The following is a 19242-nucleotide window of genomic DNA, read 5'->3' on the forward strand; positions in this document are numbered from 1 at the left end:
CGCTGAAGAGGCGTCTCTGCTGCAGCGACTTTGTGCCGCAACGCTCATTCGCCGCGTCATTCGACACCAACCAACCCCTTCCTCTCCACTTCACAATACCATAGTTTGCAATCTTTGTCCCTTTTCTTTTTCTTCCCTATCTTCCCGTTCCTAGTTCTCTCACTCCTCACAACTTCGACGTCTTCTCCTCCCTACCCACCAACCCCGGATGCGCCACCCTAACCGGCCTCGTAACAGCATAGAACGCCATACCGCTCGACTTGGTCGAAAACTGCACTTTACCTAAAGATGGGCGTACGAAGTCAGTGTTTGTCTCATATGCAGTTCGTACATCGGCAATTACTCACTCCCCACATGAAAGAACGCAAAATCGCCCGCAACAAGATGATGCGTAATGCCCGTTGCCTCATCCAGCACATCGATCTGACCACTCAACACATATTTCGTTTCTTCAAAATCATAAGAGGCAGGTTTCGAAGGCCCGGCTTCGATCTTGTAGAAGCCGGATGTTAGGTGCGCGGGTGAGGAGGGGGTCTGAGTACGGATGCTGGGGTTGGTAGGTTAGTGGGTTGGTATTGGGGATAGTGGAATGGCTGGAATGGCTGGAGAGGAGGGAGGGGAGGGAGGGGGCGGCTTACGTGTGGAAATCGGCGACAGTCGCGTTGTCGCCTTTTGGCAGGGGGATAAATTCATGGCCTGCGCCTTTGATGATGGTGAGGGGGACGAGGGTTCCAGACACTGATTTCACGATGCGCGTTAGTAAATGCTGTGAGACCGCCACCTCGGTTCCATCCCATCTGGGAGGAGGCTTGAGCTTACTGTTTGATGCAAGTTCGTAGAATTCTTAGTAGTAGTAGTAACGTCAATGTGATATTTGAGATGAAATCAGTCCCAGAAAGCACATTATAAAGAACCAAGGTGATGTTGTTCGGTGCCTCTTCCCCCACAATGTTGTGGGATGCGATAGTTGCCCTAATCGGGTAAGCCGTGCCTGACTGCCCAGGTCAGGTAAAGCCCCTCCATTGCACTTTCGACATGGTACGTAATGAGCGCAACACTTGAACTGAAAGGAACATGCGTGGAAAAGTGCGTACACTAGCTAGCGATGCGCTTCAGTATACCAGGCGAATATGACGACACCATTACTGCAACTCTCACGCAAAACATCCATCAAACTTCACGCCGTTCACAGACTCAAGAACAAGCATATCGAGTAAAGAAACTCATAACCTCTATCTAACACCTCACTAATCCTCTCCACCCAGTCCACCCAACCAGTCTCCCATCAAGGTCTAGAGAGACAACCCGGGCCTGCACTCCCAGATCATCCTCATTCCCATCTGTTCGAAACCAGCCAGCTGGACCAGGCATTCCTGCATCATCACATCTCCATCTCATAAACTCGTGAAAAACTCCCTCCACTCCAATTTTGAACTGATATTCGTACACAGAGAGAGAAAAAGAAGAAGAAAAAAAAGAGCCCAGGGCATAAACCATCAATCACTACTCTTCTTCTCATCTACCAAATGCTCATTCCTTCTCCCCTCACCTGAAAGGGTATAGTTCATATTCCCGGTACACACATACACGCCCCTTCCTGCGCCTGCAATGCAAAGAAGATCGTAATATGTAATCATCGAAAAAGCGATATTCGTGAGGTAAAGAGGCCGTTCGTTCGTTGTCTGTGACAGCGAGCGGGGTAAGTTTAGGCGAAGCCAAAGTACTCGCCACCAGCTGTCATGGCGGTGTAAAGGGCCTTGCGAAGATCTTCGTACGTCTCGTACTCAGGGAGGTCGAGTTCTGTCAGATTTGTTAGTATTGGGTTGAGACAAAGGGTAGGGGGTATAGCTTACGGTTGAAGCAAGTATGGCTAGATGGCAGACGATCCTTGCTGCCGTAATCGCGATGGATGTTGAACTTGGAGAAGCCGTTCATACCCTCGAGCTCCTTGAAACCATTGAGCGGCACCTTACTTGTACCAGTGACGAATTGAAGCAGCTTGGCTTGCTCTTCCTTCTCGAACGTTCGGACAGCGCGCCAGAACCACTGGATCTGTGGCGAGGCAGCTGTGTAGTTGTGGTACTCGGTGTTGTTCTTCCAGTCATCCACATTGATGTCAGGCAGACCGGAAATGAGAAGTTCGAGCTCCTGTTCGCTAAAGATGGAGACGAGCTCCGCCGGAACGATATCGTGGAAGCCCTTGAGGAAGTTCTCGAGCTGCTCTTGGACGGCGCCTACAAGACGGTGCTCAGTGATGAGGCGGACGTACTCGTGCTTGTTATCTTCGGTAACGGGAATGTTACGGCCGTTTTCGATGAGGTCGACGGTTTGCATCTCTCCAAAGGCTTCGACTTCAACTGAGAAGGTTTCCGTTATAATATCCGTGATCTCGTTGTGAATCATCCATTCCAAGGACTTGTAGTACTCAAGGTCAAGCGTCTCCATATCCTTGAGACTGACCTGCTTGCCCATGATCTGCTTGTAGACCGCTCGGCTGAAATGGCAGTCGAGGACGCGGCCTTCGTAAAGTGCTTTGCCGATGATGCGACCAATGAATTTGAAAAACATCAGATGCTCAGGGTTGATCGAACTAAGGCGATTGGGGTGGAATGTCGTGCGGTCGGAAGCGACAGGTACAAAGAGAGCGTAGTCGGCGTTGAACATCTGTCGTGAGATGGACTGGAACCACTCGCGGGTAACACCACCAGCGTCAACACCTTCCTCACCGTGGAAGCGGATGCTGAGCTTGCCGAACTTCATCTCATCGGCAGACTTGAAGTACAGCGACTTGAAAGAGTCTAGGAAGACTTGGTCTCGACGAACAGAGAGCTGGAGAGGCTGGTGTTGTTGTCGGTCGCCACCTCGCGAATGAAGCTTTCGGTTGAAGTAGTTGCGCTTGTTGTCGAACTCTAGCACCTTGGAATTTTTCACAAGTAGGGAGAAAGTTCCGCTCATCAACTTGGGGTTCTGGCGTACAAGATCGTTGAGAATCTTGCGGTGCTCTTCAGTGAAGTTGAAGAACAGGTTCTCCATCCTGCTCTCAGGTGGCGGACTAGACAAAGCGAACTCCTTGGGAAGCATCTTGGACAGAGGCATGTCCTTGAGTGTGGTGTTCTTGCAAACAACCATCAGACTCTCAATCAGCGGAAGCAGCGTAGTAGCAATGTTGAGCATGTTGCCGCGCTGGCGGATGACAGTGAGACATTCGCTGAGCTTTTCCCATAGTGGCGCGAAAGCAGAATCCTCGTATAGAGTCAAGAGGATGTCTTCCTTCTGAGCGGGCTCAAGTGCCTCTGCAGCGGCCTCAGGCTTGTCCTTGCTATCGCGCGACGGATCGAAGAGATAGTCAAGCGCTGTCAGTGCCCTCAGCAGCTTGGTCTGATCGGAGCTTGCTGGGGAGAACTTGGCGAGTGCGATGCCTTGGACGTCAGTAGGCGAGCTTGCCTTTGAAACTTGGACTGTCAAGCTCGCAAGATCCTGAAGTGTTGAGCTAGCAAGATCCTTGGCAATACCAAGCAATTCTTGACCGAAGATCTCTTTGGCACCTGGGATGGGCGAGAGGTTGCTGATAACCGACAAAGTCTCCTGGAAGACCTTGCTGTTGCACTCTCGAGCAGCCAGAATCTTAGCGACAAGTCGAAGGTTGGCTTCAGGCACATCGGGTGGTGTGAGTGTACGGTGCTTCTTCTTGTCTTCTTCGGCCTTTGACTCGTCAGGCTTGGAGGTACTGCCCTCGCCCTCAGTAGCAGTATCTGGCTGAGCGGCGTTCTCGGGAGCAGTCGTCATCTCCGTGTCTTGACCGTCTGGGCGAGCCGCCGTGGTTGTGGTATCAGCAGGCTCATTGTCAGTAGTCTGACCCTCCGCAGAGGCCTCCGCCTCCTTCTTTGCGTCTTCAGCAGCCTTCTCCTTCTCCTTCTTGAGGACTTGAAGTGGTGCCGTGATGACCTTGAGCAGTGACGTCAATTGCTCCATGATGGTAGAACTCTCCACGATAAGCTTACGGTCCAGCAAGGTGAGGAGCGCATTGACTGGGTACTTGTTTGCCTTGCTTTCCTTCGCCTTGCCCTTGCGGTTGGCACGATTCTTGAAACCGACGCCAGTCTCGTGCTCAGTCAGGAAGAACTGCCATACAGCAGGGTTCTTCTCAGTCAGCTGGGTAAGTGTGTTGAGACATTGCTGAACGACCATGAGTGGAGAGACATCAGCGTTGATCGATAGAGCGCCATTCTTGCGGGAGATCTTCGGAGTCTTGTCTGCTGGCTGCTGAGGCTGCTTTGCTCGGATAGACAACTGAGCAAAGCTCTTTTCAACTGCATTCACATCGGCGCTACCGTCTTGAAGAATGGAGAGCAGGATGCTAATGACCTCGGCGCGGTTTTGACGGTTCTCGCAGACATAGCGAAGGATGGAGCTCAGGCTACCCTTGGCGCTGCCCTGTTGTGGGATGAACATGAGCCTTAGGAGCGTGGCAACGCCTGCCTTGTCAAGCATTTGAACGCAAGGACGCGTCTTCTTCTTCTGCGAAGGGTCGTCTGGCTGCGCGCGGCGATCACGTCTATAGCCGAAGTCGTTGAACTGGTGTAACCGGCGATCACCTCCCATTGCTCGAGCTTCCGCAGACATGTCAGGTGGAAGTTGGCGCAGAATGCTCTCATCGGTATCCATAAGTACAGCAGCTCGCAGATTGGGGTCCAGCGATGCGAAGAAGCTTGCAGGATCCATATCTTCTGCCTGTGGAGGGGCGGCGCCAGCACTGCTTTGGTCGCGACGGCGGCGCTCTTCCCGCTCTCGGCGTCGACGCTCTTGCGCCTCCTGTGCAAGCAACTCATCTCGGATCTCTGGAGGAAGAGCAGCCAAGAAGTCTGGGTTGATGTCTGTAGGTGCTTCACCTGCTGGACCTGCCTCCTCGGGCGCGGCCGGGGCTTGTGCTTGTGCCGGGGCTTGCGACTGCTGCTGCTCTTGTCGTCGCGCTTGAGCCCGTTGTTCGGCTCTACGTTCAGCTACCTGCTGCATCAAGACTTCCTCGCGCAGATCCTCGGGAAGAGCGTCTAGATACTCGGTGTCGATGCCCAAGTCCGTAATGTCATACTCATGACCTCTAATCGTTGTTGTGACTCGCGGTGCTGGAGGCGCAGCAGGTTCCGCAGGCGCGGGCTCAGCCGCAGCGGAGGCGTCGGCGGGCGCTGACGAAGACTCTCCGACCTCAACGCCCTCCATGGCTTGCGCTTCAGGTGCAGTTTCGGCCTCAGTCTTTGGCTCGCTTTCTGCGGGCTCCTCTTGAGCTCGGCTCGCAGCCTCAGCAGCTTCACGTTCCTCTCGCTCACGATCCTCCTTCTCTTGCGCCTCACGCTTCTCGCGCTCTTCACGTTCCTTCTGCTCTTTCTGTTCCGCCTCTTCCTTGAGTTTGCGTGCGACCTCAGCCTGGCGTTCTTCTAGACGCTTCTTCGCCGCTTCCATAGCAGGAGGAACCATGACCTTCAGGATGGAGTTGACCACTCGCTGGCTCTTCTCTATCGCGCCAGGACCGAATAGAATCCGGGCTTCTTCCTGCCAGCGCTGGCTGGTGTACGCCTTGACGAATGATACCGCAGAATGTGGGTCTTCGCGAGCAGTGCGTGATGTGTACGACTCTCGCATGCGAGCAATATCGCGTCGCATCCCGCTGTCGAAGGGTGGCATACCCATGGGATTGGCGAAAGAAAGGTGCAACGCGCCTCCGTGCTGGTGTATTGTCGGGCCAGTAGTAGAGCTCATAGCGTTCAAAAGATTGCTGATGAACGAGACCGGGCTGTCGGACTGGCTGAAGACGCGGGGACCACGGCCTTCAATAGCATGAACCCAGTCGCTCTGGCCTTCGTTGCGCGGTAGACCATCTCGTCCAGCAGAGCGACCACCTCGCTGAAGCAAGGGGTTGATACCGTCGTCAGTAACACGAGGACCCGCACCTGGGCGATGCGAACGGTAGGCTGGTACAAGAATCCGATCACCCGGCCCTGCGGGGAACATCCATGGGCTGAGGCGGTGGGTATGTCGAACGGCAGGGGCTTGAGCGTCTTCCCAGCTACCTCCCCACCCCATCTCGGGCATAGCATCGTCTTCATCCTCCATTCCAGGATCGTAATGAATTTCTTCATCGTACTCCTCTTCTTCCTCGTCCATATCTAGTTGGGTTAGCGACCGTGATAAGCGTTCTATCCTATGAAGCAACGGACCTTCTTCCGCCATCTCGTCATCTAAGAAGTCTTCGAGATCTCCACCTTGCTGACGCATTTGTTCAAGAAGCTGAGGAGGATCAAGCACAAAGCCGAGGGCGCCGGGGCCCATATTGCCCTCGCCGTTGGGGCCGCCAGGGAAGTCGTCCTGGTCATCACTCCAGTCATCTTCTTGATCTTCGGCGAGACTGGCGTTCTCATCGTCACCAGTGACTTCCTCCATGGCGTCCATGGCCTCATCCATGTCGTCCATATCGTCGTCACCTCCATCGTCCATGTCATCCATGTCATCTTCGTCGTCATCCTCATCGTCTTCTGAATCGTCATCAGAGTTCTCGTCAGAATCAGAGCCCATTCCCATTTGGTTGCCATCGTCGTCAACCTCGATCTCGACATCGATGTCGCCGGGGAGACCTTCGATAGGACCCATACCGTCAATGTCCATACCCATCTCCCCAAGGATCTCCTCATCGTCATCGGAAACAACATCGTCGTCACCGATATCAGCCTCGTCGTACTCCATATCATCCGCATAAGGATCGTCGTACATCATTTCCTCGCCCTCATCGTCTTCAGAGTCTTCGTCAGATTCCGAGTCACCAGTTTCAAACATGCCGAGCGTCGAGTTGCGGAACAGATCAGGCGTCTCTTCGCGTGTGTTGTCAACGAGATCGTCGTCAGATGCTGTGGAGATCTCGTACTCGTCGGCGGAGTCTGGGGCTGAACCAGTATCATAGTGCATGCTCAGATCCATGGCTACGTAGCAAAGCCACTTCAAAGGCTTGAGAATGTACTTAACCACTCGCTTGGCATTTGGGAAGTTGAGATCAATGTCCGAAATCGCTGTTGTCAGGATGGTGACAAAGTTCTTCTCGTACATGATCTTGGCCATCTGCTTCAGGTTGGGTGTCAGATCGGCGTTCTGAGTAAGCATCTCTCCATTGGGACGTTGCGACACCATCCTACTAAAGATGTCGGCAATGCTCAGCAGACGAGAGTACTTCATGTCGAGTGGTTCATCCGAAGCGTTGGCATCCTTGAACGCCTTCAGAGCATGCTCAAGGACGAACTTGCGTACGAAAAGCAGGTCTGGCTCAGTTTCTGTGTATGGCGACACTGGTACGTCGGTTTTCGGCAGAACGAACTCTCCCGTTTTGTTGCACAGTGAAACGATGACGTCGATGGCGCAGTTTGATGTCGCCAGCTTCTTCTTGAAAGCGAGGTCGCCTTCATGGCTCAAGCTACCAATGGGCACCACGTTGTTGAGAAGGTAGTTCAGGACACCGGAGCGAGGCTTTGATGGTGTCACAGTGTAAGGGTCAGCCTTCCTGGAGAAGTTGATAAACTCAATCTTCGTGCGGTTGTAGCTCTGCAGAAGCTCAGCCAGACACTTCAAGATGAAGCAGCGGTAGATGTAGATTGGGTGCGCTTCAGCCTTGAACACAGGCTTCTCGGGCTTAGCAGACTCTGTAGGTGCGGCAGCTGGGGTCGTGGTGGCGGCGTCCGAGCTCGACTCTTTGCTTGCCTGTGCTTCAGTTGCACCCTCGGCGGGCTTCTCTGCGGGCTTCTCGGTAGGCTTAGCAGGCTCAGGCTTATCTTCAGCCTCCTTGTAAGCAAGCAACTCGCAAAGAAGGTAATGGATAACACCATCGGGGTTCTCAACTACAGGCACCTTAAGATCTGAAGTCTTTGTTCGCTCAAGGAACGGCTGCTTAGGCGCTTCGCTAGACTCCTTGGGTTTATCGGCCTCAGCGGTAACCTCTGAAGACTCAACGACACTTGTTGGCTCAGTTGGCTCAGTTGGAGGTGGATCGGTCTTCTTAAGAATAAGAGTCTGCGGTCGCTGATTAGGATCGAATCCCTTGAGTTGAAGCTTCTCGTTGGTGACTTCAACGAAGATCTCAGGCGCACGGATGGCTAGCGCGTACATCTGGCGAGTGTAGCCAGTAGTGTCTGTCTGCCTTCGGTCGCGCGACTCAAACATCTGCTGGATCTCGGTGCGCATAATCTGGCGAATCATCTCGTCGTCTTCAATCATGTGACGAAGCACAATCATGAAAGCGCTTCGAAGACCCTCATTAGTGATACCAGCAAGCTGCTTTACCATGAGGAACAGACGTTGAATGTTGCGCTTTTCCGCAAGACGCGTGGCAATCTTACGCGTGCGAGTAAGCATAGCTAGCACTCGTGTCACAGACAGAGCCAGCGACTCGTCTTTGCCGATGCGAGGCAACATCTCGATGATTGCGTTGAAAAGCAGATCCTTCTCCTCGATACTGACGATAGGTTGCGGTAGATCGTCGACTGTGGTCTCTTCCTGGGACTCTTCTGTCGGCGGAGTCCATTGAACTTGATGCGGAAGTTGATCCTCAGCCAGTAGTCGTTCGACGATAAGCAAGACCTGGCCAATCCAAGGTGATGAATCCTCTGGAGACTGATCTGGGAAGATTTTGATGAAGCCCAACAAGGTAGTGAAGTGTTCCTTCAGCTGTTCAACAATAACGTCGTAGAAATCCTTTTCTTGAAGCACCAATGCTAGGAGATGGGCCGAAGCTGCTATCTTCTTGCTCTGGGTTCGGAAGTCGTCTTCACTCTGCAGCGACATGAGAGACTGCACAAGCATCATACCAATCTCGGCACGCATCTCGGGTGGGTCGGGCGCTTTCGAAACGGCGGCAATAATGAGGTCTGCCAGCTCAAAGGTGACATCGTCGTGCGAGTTGAGCATGTCGAGACATCGATCAACGAGATTCTGGCGGAGCTTGGCTCGCTGCTCATCCAGCTGGTCTATGGCAACGAGCTGGGTCGAATTGCCGTTAGCCATCCGCTTCTGATAAGCAAGAGCGTCCTGGGGCGCAGCGGGTGTTTGGCTTGACTGATCACCGGGCACAGGTGTAGTAGATGTAGGCGCCTCTGACTCTGCAGTCGAAGCGTCGGCGTCTTCCATATGGACGGACTGTGTCTCCGGGTGCTCAGAACCATCTTCATCCCGCGTCACTTCGCTCCCTGTCATGCTAGCGTCATCTGGGTGCTCGGGAACCACCACTTCAGCTCGACTTGGTGAAGCGGATGGCGGGCCTCGCGCTTGGATCTCATACTGTGGTATAGGATTTCTTGAGGCACTTGGGCGGACTTGGTTCTTGCAATACTCCTCCGCCATGTTGAAGTTGTCGCAGCATCGATACAAGGCTTCTTCAGCAAGGCTCTCCTCGTATCCCTTGTCTTTCAAGCGCGGCAAGTGGTCTCCGTTTCGGGCAGTCCAAGGCTTGATTATGGGCTTGCTACGCTTTGGAATCTTGTCGATGCTCTTGTAAGCTCCATGCTCACCTTCGCACTCGAGAACAGATTTCAGTATGTTGACAGATGTCTTCACCAACGACGTAGTAGCCTTATCCATGAGATCAGAATTCCAGATCTTTTCCACAGGCACAATAACGGCGTAGCGTATCTCAACAAGAAACTGAGCAGTCAAGAAGTGATCAGCCCGCTCCCGATCGCGATCCGGCCGGGTTTGCATCGATGACGTCTGTGGCGACTCTGAGATGACTTTGAAGTTGATGATCTGGGAGAAGAAGGCCAGAATAATCTTGATACCTCCGAGAGAGAGGTTGAGCACTCGCTTTGACTCCTCACTAGTATCTTCTGCCTGCTTCTGGGTGATCTCAAGCGCCGATTCGTAGAACTGGTTGAGGATATTCGCCAGAACGTCGAATCCACCGAGATTGCGGAAGGACACAAGCAACAGGGTCAACGCTTGCGATCGATCGAGGTTTACCTCCACGATAAGCTGTGACAGCGAAGTAAGAATGATGATCCAGTACGCATAGCGGTCCTCAATGATCTCTGATTCCTTGGGACCTTCGTACTCGAGCTGGTCAATGACTGCCTGAGCAAGCTGGTCTGACACGACCGTTGCACATTGCCTTTGGTAAGCCTCAAGACTGCGGCGGAACAAGAGTAGTTTGCCAAGCGACTGGAAGAACGGTGCGACTTCCATAGGTATCCTACTAAGCAGATTGCGGAGAGTTTGCGTGTTCTTGAACTGTGCACTGTTCTGGCTTGGAGCCGTGGTCTCAGAAGCTGATCCAGAGGCGGCAGCGTCTCCGTTGGCAGGTGGTTCGGTCGCACTGTTTCCAAGGCGGAACACGTTGTCGGCTTCATCGTTGCCGAAACCAGAACTCGTGATCCGCGTCTCCTTCTCCCATTCTGTGGGCATGTTGCGCTGGAGCAACAGCTCTTCCCAAACACAGCTTCGATGCAGCTTTCCGAGACTGTCCACAAGACGTGCGTACATGTCCGCAAGATTGACTTGACTGGAGACATTGTGAGAGGAGCGGGTTGTGTACATCTGGCTCTGGAAGGTCAATGTCATGGCTCCGACGAGGGTATGGGCCGACACTAAGGCTTTGACGTATTGTGTACCTTGCTGCATGTGCTCTGGACTCTGGGAAGTACCAGTGCTTGTGAAAGGTGCGAAGAAGGCTTGCTTGCCGGTGTGATCCAGGAGTGGTTGCAGGCGCTCCAAGGCCACTTGTGTCCGCTTGATCAGAGAAGGCACCGCAATATGGGGCTTCTGTTCAACAAGTACCTGAACAACGTGGCCAAATTGCTCGCACATGCTGCGATACTCGCTTGCTTTTGGGTCTAAGCAAGCGAGACTTGAAATGTCAAGGATAGAATCTACACCATCAAGCTCGACGTACGCAGCGCACATGGCGTGGTTTGAGAAGAACCCAGAGAGAAAACGGCAGAGTACGCGGATGTACTGACCGGTGGTAGGGCCCTTGGTGCTGTCCTCAGTCTCGGTGATTTGACTGTAATCGACTGGTTCATTAGCAGTCTCATCAGCATCTTTCATCTCCACATCAGTGCTTGTGGTCCCTGATGCTTGAGCTGTACTTTGCTGCGAGCCTGATGCAGAAAGCGCTTGGCGGCCGCCTGCCACGGTGAGCTTTCCAGCAGCATCCTCAGTCCAAAGCTTGGCTCCTACACCTTCCTTCTCGGCCTTGTCGGCGCAAAGTTGGACCACACGCGCGATCAGCTCGCTTAGACAGGCAAGAACGCGTGCCTTGAGAGGCGGGTGATGGCGCACTAGCTCATCGAAAGAGTTTCCGATCAGGGTAGGCATCTCCGTATCAGCGTCAAGAGCTTTGATGTGAGCAGGGCTCTCGAAGATCTCGAAGAATCGCTGGAGGGCGGTCGATGACTGGAACAGCTTCATACCAGCTTCAGCCAAGCAGATACCGTCGAAAGCCGGGGGCAGGGTCGAGATGGCTTCAGCTACAGGCAAGATACCCTCGGCAAGTGGCTTTCCGCCCTCCCTAGGAGCGTATGTCGTTGGTGTTGAAGCACTGGGGTCATTGTTGGCTGCAGCCGTCGATTCTGAAGCAGGCTCTCCCGCGACTGTCTCCAAGAACGCATCGCTCAGACCTGCCTCGGCGATGACTTGGTAGCTAGTGGGTTCATTGTTGATGAAGCTGGTAAGGATCGTGACAGCCATGCTCCAAACAGTTGAGCCGAACGTCTTGGCGTTTGATAGCACAGTGCGCAAGCTGCTGAGCAGCTGTTGTGAGTCAAGCAAGTTTCGCATCAAACGATCGAAGTTTCCGCCTGTATGCGACATCATGTGGTTGAGGAACTTGAAAAGCCAGCGTAGACTCTGCTGGTGATAGAACGGAATTTGATAATCAGTAAGCTGAGTCTTGTACTCCTTGGGCATGCCCTTGTCCTCCTCTGCGAGCTTCTTGGAGGTGTCGACCTCGTATTGCATCAGATCAGCAATGATTTCGAGCCCCTTCGCGGCCACGAGGGCTGAGAAGGCGTCTCGCAGGTTGTACACAAAGGTATCAAGGAAGTTGAGAATCTTGGGGTGGTTGCGCTCTGCCTTTGCTGTACGCAGCTTGAGGACATCGACAAGAATTTCCAGGAGCCCCGCAGCCACCATCTGCTCACCAGTGCGTGTTTGAGACGTCGGCAGAGTGTTCAGCAGAGAGAACAAAGCGTCGCGCCACTCGTCCTCCTCGATATCATCCGGGTTACCAGTTTCCTCGCCGAGGCCAGCGACCAGCTTACGCACAACGTAGAACAACACACCGTGGTTAACGTTGACACTAAGGGCGGTGCAAACATCAGCCGCTTTAGACTTGTGCTTTGCAAGGGCCTCGAGCGCGCTCATAGTATATGTTTGCAGCTCCATCGAAATGCCAGTCTCGCCGTTTCCAGGCGGATGGACGAGCTCGGAGAGTTGGTAGGCAAGTTGTAACCGGCGTGGTTCGTCTGCGTCTTGCTGACCCAGCTTGGCCATGAACTCCTTCTCGACATGTACGTAACCGATGTTCGCAATGGACAGTAGGCGGATGGCAACTGCACTGTCGCGCCCTGTGCGTCCCTCGTTGAACATCTTTGCGATGCGGAGCTTGTGGAGGAATTCGTAGTGCACCGTCTCCGGTAGACTTGCGAGTCCTTCCTTTATGAGGTCGTGTATGTCGGTCTTGTGTACCTTGTCCGCTGACAGCTGGAACGTCTTGGGCCCGTTCGTTGTATTACTGGATTGTCCGGGAGTGAAGGCAGGTGTGCTCGGCGAATCGGTAGCGGGTGCAGGCTGGGGCTGTCTCGGTGTTCGGTTGGGTCCCATGCTGGACGTCCTCCGTACGGGAGTCGGCGTGGTGGGCGCGGGTGCCTCTGTAGATGCCTGCTTACTGCCCTCTGCTTCGGACGAGGGGGTGGGCTCATAGTACGAAATAAGGACGCCTCCGAACTCCTGCTTCATCGATGACTCGGACAGAGAGTACAGAGCGACTAGGTCGGACGGACTGACCTTATCAGTGCTGCCAGCGCGGTCCTTGCCCTTGCCTGCTGGAGTACCGAAGACAGGTGCTGCCGTTGCGGGGCCTTTTGCGAATGGGCTAGCCAGCTTCTGGACCTTGTCGAGGTTGATATTGTAGTGGCTGGAGAGAAGGGACGGGTGCAGGGTGGCCGGGGCCAAGCGCATGCGTGCGGCAGCATAGCGCTGAGCGAGGCGATGGCCTAGACGAAGCGTGGCCTTGAGGAGGGATGTGGAGGTCGTGTTTAGCAGCTTGTCCAGGCGCTCACTGCTGGAATACAGACTACGGTTCCCGCAGTTCTCCAAGAGCATCCGCGTGAAGTTGAGGATCTGCTCGACCAGCTCGCGATCGCCATCCCGGGATACGTGCAGGGTATCCAGGACGGCATCGGTCGTGGTTTGCTCGGAGCTGGTGCTTCCTTCCTCGGCATCGCCCTTGAGCAGCAGCCGGCGCTGGAAGGCCTGTGTCTGGGGACCGTCTACCAGGCCATATTCCTTGTTGAAGAGCTCGAGGATGTGGTCGAAGCGGTTCAGGGCGGGGATCCAGTGGTATGCGTCACCGCGGGGAAAGGGCCAGTGCCTGGGGAACGAGGCGAGATGTGCGGGCAGCTGGAACAGCGGTATTGACTCGGTCGCCTTCACAAAGTCTGCTATCATCGGCGACTACGCGCTGTGTTAGCAGTGGCGAGGGCGGGGAGCGCGGGGAGCTGCAGCTTACCAGAGTCGACTCATGTCGCGATGTAGCCTGTTTCTTGATCTTCATGTTTGCGCCGGGCGCTCGGAAGACGAAGCTTGCTCACATGCAAGCTCTATGAAGCCGGTGTCTAGCGAGCAGTGGTTGCGTGTAGGCGGTCGGATAGCACGGCGCCGTGTCCGTGGCGTGAGAGGATGTCTAGAGGCAGGCTGCGATTGCCTTTACCGGAAGCGCAGAAACCCAAAGTGGCTGCGGCTTTAGTGGAGCGAAAAGCGGGGTCGTGATGATGTATGTCGTCGGTGGGTCTGCACACAAAAGCGGTCGCCGCGAAATGTTGCGATGGCTATAAGCGGGCGGGTTGGCGGCGGAGAGGCGTGGGTGGTGGGTTGCTGGTAGATTCCACGGTGCAGGCGTGGATCTTGGGCAGCTAGTTGGGGACTTTGTGGCAGGGTGCAGGTGCCAGCCGTGAAATAGCGGGAGCCTCTGTGTCGGCAGGCGGGTGGTGGGTGAGGTGAAGGTGTTGTTGGAGCTCCAGCTACGAGCACCGCAAGTAGCAGTTTCCGCAATCATAGAGACGTGGTCCGTGCCCGATGATCCAAGCTTAGAGCGTCACGAAAGCGACGCGCTGTCGTCACTCTCTCTGCAGAAGGTGACGAGACGGTATCACGATTGCGGTTGCGGTGGGCCTGTTGGGGCGCATTCACATTAATTCATGGGCCGGTTACACTGACATCCGTCGTCCCATATAATTTCCGGTAGCAGGCATATTACTATCTCACCACCGAAAGGCAGCATACCTGGATATGCAATCCGGAGACTTGATAACAATATTATATATTACTCAACAGCACTTCATCATTCATACCACGACCGTCACCGTACATTCCTTGCCATGTCTTGGTATCGTCTACCAACCCCCCGTCCCACTCGCCGACTCCTCCCTCTCCCTCCCCTTCCCATCCACCAACCTAACCGTCTCCTCCAACACCAGCAAATCCCTCTCAATCATCTCCGCCCAGTTCTGAATATCCCCCACCTCATTCAACTTCTTCGTGCCGCCCTGAAGCAGTTTATCCCACTCGGCAGTCTGTTTCGCCAGTGCCGCCGTCTGCTTCGCTAGCTCCTTTTCCTGCTTTGCGATTGCGGCAGAGTTGGCGTGCAGGTCGGCGGTGCGCGTGCGCATCTCGTTGTCGACGGACGCGCCGACGCTGGCGAGGGATGCGGTGACGGCTGCGCGCGCTTCGGTTTGGCGGCGCTGGGCTTCTTCGGGCGTGGGTGGTGGGGAGGGCATGGTGGGCGTGTCGTGTTTGGTATTGTCTGAGAGACGGTGTTTAGAGGTTCTCGCGTTGGTAAGTAGTGTAGTAGTTCGTCTTGATATGGTAGAGGTAGGAGGGTGTAAGTGCTCGAATGGTCCGCACAGCTACTCTCCCAGCGAATGATCATCCGCGAGCTACTGCGTAACTCCACCATAGTGGCAGACTACCTAGTCTCGCTTCGGATCTTCTTGGTATGCTGCGTAACATGGTGATTGGCGATTTGCGTCTTCTGCCGGCGCCGTTGGAGGCCGCTTCTGGCTCACTGCGTGATGGTGTAACGGGGCTTGATGTGAATGGCCGGAGGATATGCTCAATCTATGGTTACGACTAGCATCAGGGCACTCCCTAATCCCGTACCTTTGTCTGCATCTTGTACACGTGTACAAGGCTAGTATGCATGTCGTACGGCGTGACCATGGAATTCTACGACTGGGCGGCGGGGCGTCAGTTGTCGGGAGCGATTTGGTTTGATAGTACAATGAACGTTGCCTTAACCCAGATGTTCTCTCGTCTTTGGAATGAGAGGGTTGAACATGTTTGTTCGTGCGCCTTTAGGCTCGTAGTATGATATGCGCTGGGTATTGATGTCATCTCGGTCCCGTGAGCTTCTCATACTGGAAGTTTGAAACACATGGTAAAGATAATTCTGGAAGGGAAAAAGGCGCAATGGAACTTCCACGCATCGAGAGCTATCGCTTGTGTTGCCTTCTCGTCAGAATGGTGGCTGAAGCCTGAGTCGTTGCGGCGATTTATCAAAGCGGGGCAGGCAGCGGGGAGCATTCGGGGCAGTCGGGGCAAGCGACGGTGCCAGAATCAACACCTTATCGTAACTTGCCTATCTCGGACACGATCTAGTTGACGATCAACCGTAACACCCAACTCATATGCATTTTCTTCCCATCTCATGATGCTCTTCTCACTAATTGCACAAAGACGTCACTCAGCACAAACGCAAGATGCTCAAATATGCTGGGCCCAATCCAATCAAATTCGTAAGATAACACTACAATCCAAGAAAGAAAAGATAAAAGAAAGTAAAGAAGGTCATAAACATCCCCAAGTGATCCAGCCACACATGTATCCAGCCCCAAATCCCATCAAGTCAATCCCCAAATCAACCCTTAAGCCTCAATCTCCTGAGCAGCCTGCTTAATCGCCTCTTGCATCTCAGCGTCCATCTTCTCAGCCTGCCTCTGCGTCTCTGCGTCTACCTCAACAGCGTCCCTCTTCGCGTTCCTCGCCTTGATCTTCGCCTGCACACCCTTAATCTGCTGCACAAGGAAAGCCACGCCCTCATCCGCGCGGACACCATATGTCAAGTGCGCAGGCAGCACGCTCAGCGTACCGAGGCAAACAGCATCGCCAGGCTGGCAAATGATCTTGACCTTCTCCTTGGGGAAGTTGGGGATCTGGTCCCTGTCCTGCAGCTTCTGGGTGTCGCCGTAAGTGACGACACCGGCGATTTGCTGCATGACGGCGGGGTCGAGGCCTTCGATGGCGCGGTGGCAGACGGCTGCGCCTTGGGAGTAGCCTGAAGCGACGATGACGGAGTCGGGGCATTTCTGCGCCATGCTGTTGAGGGTGTCGGCCATCATGTTCTTGGAGCGTGTGTCGGTGCCGCCGGGGAGGACGTTGGTGCCGATGGAGGCGGCGTAGGGGATTCCCTCGGTCGCGACGGCGTCGGCGCCGAATTCTTTCTTGAGGCCGTTCGAGGTCGGCGGTCCGACGACTGTTCCCATGTTGCCGATCTCCGTGGAGCCACGGGCAAAGGCGAAGAGGACGTCTTTGCAGCCGCCGCGGCTGAACTCGCTCGAGCTGGATCCTGTGCCGCCGATTCCACCACCAAAGAGCTGGCGGCTCTCGACTTCGATGGGGCTGGCGGAAGCGAAGCCGGCAAGGGCGGCGATGAGGACGGATTTGGCGTACATGGTGTTGACTGGTGGATGTATAGGGGGAAGAGGGATGAAAGTTGAATCTGCTATTGACAAGGAGATAGAGAAGAAGCGAAGAAGGTACGAGCGAATGTAAGCACCGGGCCTGTGAACTGTAGTGTTGCTGGCAGTGTTGACTGATGATGATCTCCAACTGAAGCCGGCGTCCTACCTTCTTATAATCCTAAGATGTTCGGCCAGGCATATGGCCAAGCTCAATCTACCCATGACGACGATCAAGTCGAGAAGACAGGGCATAGTGCCAGGCACCGCCAAGGTATCAGTGGGCTCATCGATGAAGTGGAAACAACCGGTAACTAAGATCGCAGCCGAGGAAGGTGTTCGTCGACTCGACACTGGATTGGCCAATTCTGCATCGATGTATTGCAAGGACAACAAGCCCCAGTCATGCAACTGCTACCAAGTGCTGCCAAGTAGGTTGAGTTCTCACGAGAGTCATGGTGGAGATGGGGTACGGAGGAATAACAGTCCCACTTCGAGCCTCCTCGACTCGAACAACCTGTACCATCGACCACTCAGGACCCTCAAGTGATCCGACAACCGAAAAAGCACTATCATCATTCATGCGCTTGGACTTTACTTTTTAGTCACCCCGGCTGATCTTGCTACAGGGCAGTGCCCCACGCGAGGATGTTCCATGTGCGTCGGCAACGTGCCTGCGTTGCCTCGGTACGTCTTAGACTCTGCTGTGAATTATTGGCCATAGTGACGTCCGTCTCCGAGCTGTCAGTGTAGGAGGTTGAGCTGACAAGAAAACGGCTGTCTCGAAAAGGCGGAATGACTTCATCGCAAGCAATGCGAGGAAAACTCTCGACATAAGATGCGATTGGACCGTCTGCGGATGGAGGCATTTCTGCATAATACTGCGGTTTTGCATATAGCGAAGTTCCTGTTCGTTGTCAAGAACGCTTCCAAACGCAAATAAGCTTTCGCATATATGCTGCCGTTGCTGGTATAGGGCTGATCGACGTCACGGGAGCGTCCCGTTATGGACCGTGTGCTATTTTAAATTCGCCTGACGCTCTTAGCTGTTTCAACACCCAACGTGATACAAAAAGCAAGCGCGCCAAAGATGGCCAAACGCTGGCAACGCCAGCACCGCAAGTTGACCGTTGTGAGCGGAATGCGCCGCACATGGAAGCCATGCCTTCTTGCCTTTGACTGCGACGTCTGGTGACGTTGAAAATCTTTTCGCAAAGGTACTCCAATAGATGGATGTTTTAGTGTGTGCGATACTGGCAGACTGGGCATGTAAGACGAGCTTGCTTCCACTCACGGCAATCTGCTGTCTGGATGCTTCAGGCGATGTTGATGCAATGTGTCCAAAGGGTGCTAGCCATCGCAACACCCTTGGTGCACGACTCTATACCCTGCTTCATCCTGCGGACGCCAAAAACGAACAGTTCTTGGAAGCAAAAGAAGCAGGTACAGCATCAGCCACTGCAGGGTGCTGCCGTTGTTGAGGATCTTGGATCTTGCGATCGATGCTTCCATGATCTTTCTGCAACTCCATTCATCCGCATCACCTGCCCGCGCTGGATGACTCGCAAGGAAGGCGCGATCGTTTTAACCTTACGCCTGGTATTTACCGTTGAGTCGATGAGTCGCCGAATCGCTCCAACCCTGAGCTTCTGGCAATATGACTCGGAGGAAAAACGGCATTGATTGTGATGAACATGTCGATGCTCGCGTTCGCTTTTCCAGACTGTTCATCTCGCTAAGTGCGGGGCGCCGTTGTTCACTCTGGGCCTGGAGCCGGTTCGGGTCGACATTGACATTGCACAATCTTCGTTATTAGGTTTATTGCGGTCACTGCCGGGGGTTGGGGTCATTCGTGAGTTGTTGTAAGAAGGTTGTTGGGGGAAGACGATAGTGCCACGTGGGTGCCAGAGGCGGAAAGTTAGAATCGCGACATCAACCGGCGCGTGGTGGTCAAAGCGCGCCGCCCAGCAAATCTTATGAGATGCGCGTTAAAGACGAGGAACATACACCTCTACGACTCGTACGTGTAACCGTTGGAAAGAAAGACGCGCCATAGACTTCGGAATGATCGATACGAAGCAACCAACCTTGCGGAACAGGGATGGTTTCCGTCGGAAAGCATCCCACTCCCAAGCCTCGCGATAACGATAACGTGTGATTGGGCCGACCGCACCAACAACTAAGAAAGATACATCTACGCAGCAAAAGACCTACAACCCTCATGAGACATCCAGAAAGATACAGAGCACTCATCCCCAAATTC

The 19242-nt window shown here is 54.1% G+C and overlaps 3 protein-coding genes across 3 annotated transcripts; all 3 read right to left on the reverse strand.

Annotated features, from left to right (window-relative positions):
• Positions 1-1705: 1705 nt before the first annotated feature.
• J4E83_011073 (uncharacterized protein) lies at positions 1706-13798 on the reverse strand (the record flags this gene model as incomplete). Its single annotated transcript, XM_049337949.1, has 3 exons — positions 1706-1800; positions 1854-13698; positions 13754-13798. The coding sequence occupies 3 exons, from the start codon at positions 13796-13798 to the stop codon at positions 1706-1708; spliced, it is 11985 nt and encodes a 3994-aa protein (XP_049182941.1).
• An 838-nt stretch (positions 13799-14636) lies between these two features.
• On the reverse strand, positions 14637-15020 carry J4E83_011074 (uncharacterized protein; the record flags this gene model as incomplete). Its single annotated transcript, XM_049337950.1, has 1 exon — positions 14637-15020. The coding sequence occupies one exon, from the start codon at positions 15018-15020 to the stop codon at positions 14637-14639; it is 384 nt and encodes a 127-aa protein (XP_049182942.1).
• Positions 15021-16166: 1146 nt separating this feature from the next.
• J4E83_011075 (uncharacterized protein) lies at positions 16167-16973 on the reverse strand (the record flags this gene model as incomplete). The annotated part of the gene is made up of 1 exon (XM_049337951.1): positions 16167-16973. One exon carries the CDS (start codon positions 16971-16973, stop codon positions 16167-16169), a length of 807 nt encoding a protein of 268 aa, XP_049182943.1.
• Positions 16974-19242: the final 2269 nt, after the last annotated feature.

The sequence above is a fragment of the Alternaria metachromatica genome (genome assembly GCF_023757995.1).
Source record: "Alternaria metachromatica strain BMP 0045 chromosome Unknown scaffold_64, whole genome shotgun sequence".
NCBI lineage: Eukaryota > Fungi > Ascomycota > Dothideomycetes > Pleosporales > Pleosporaceae > Alternaria > Alternaria metachromatica.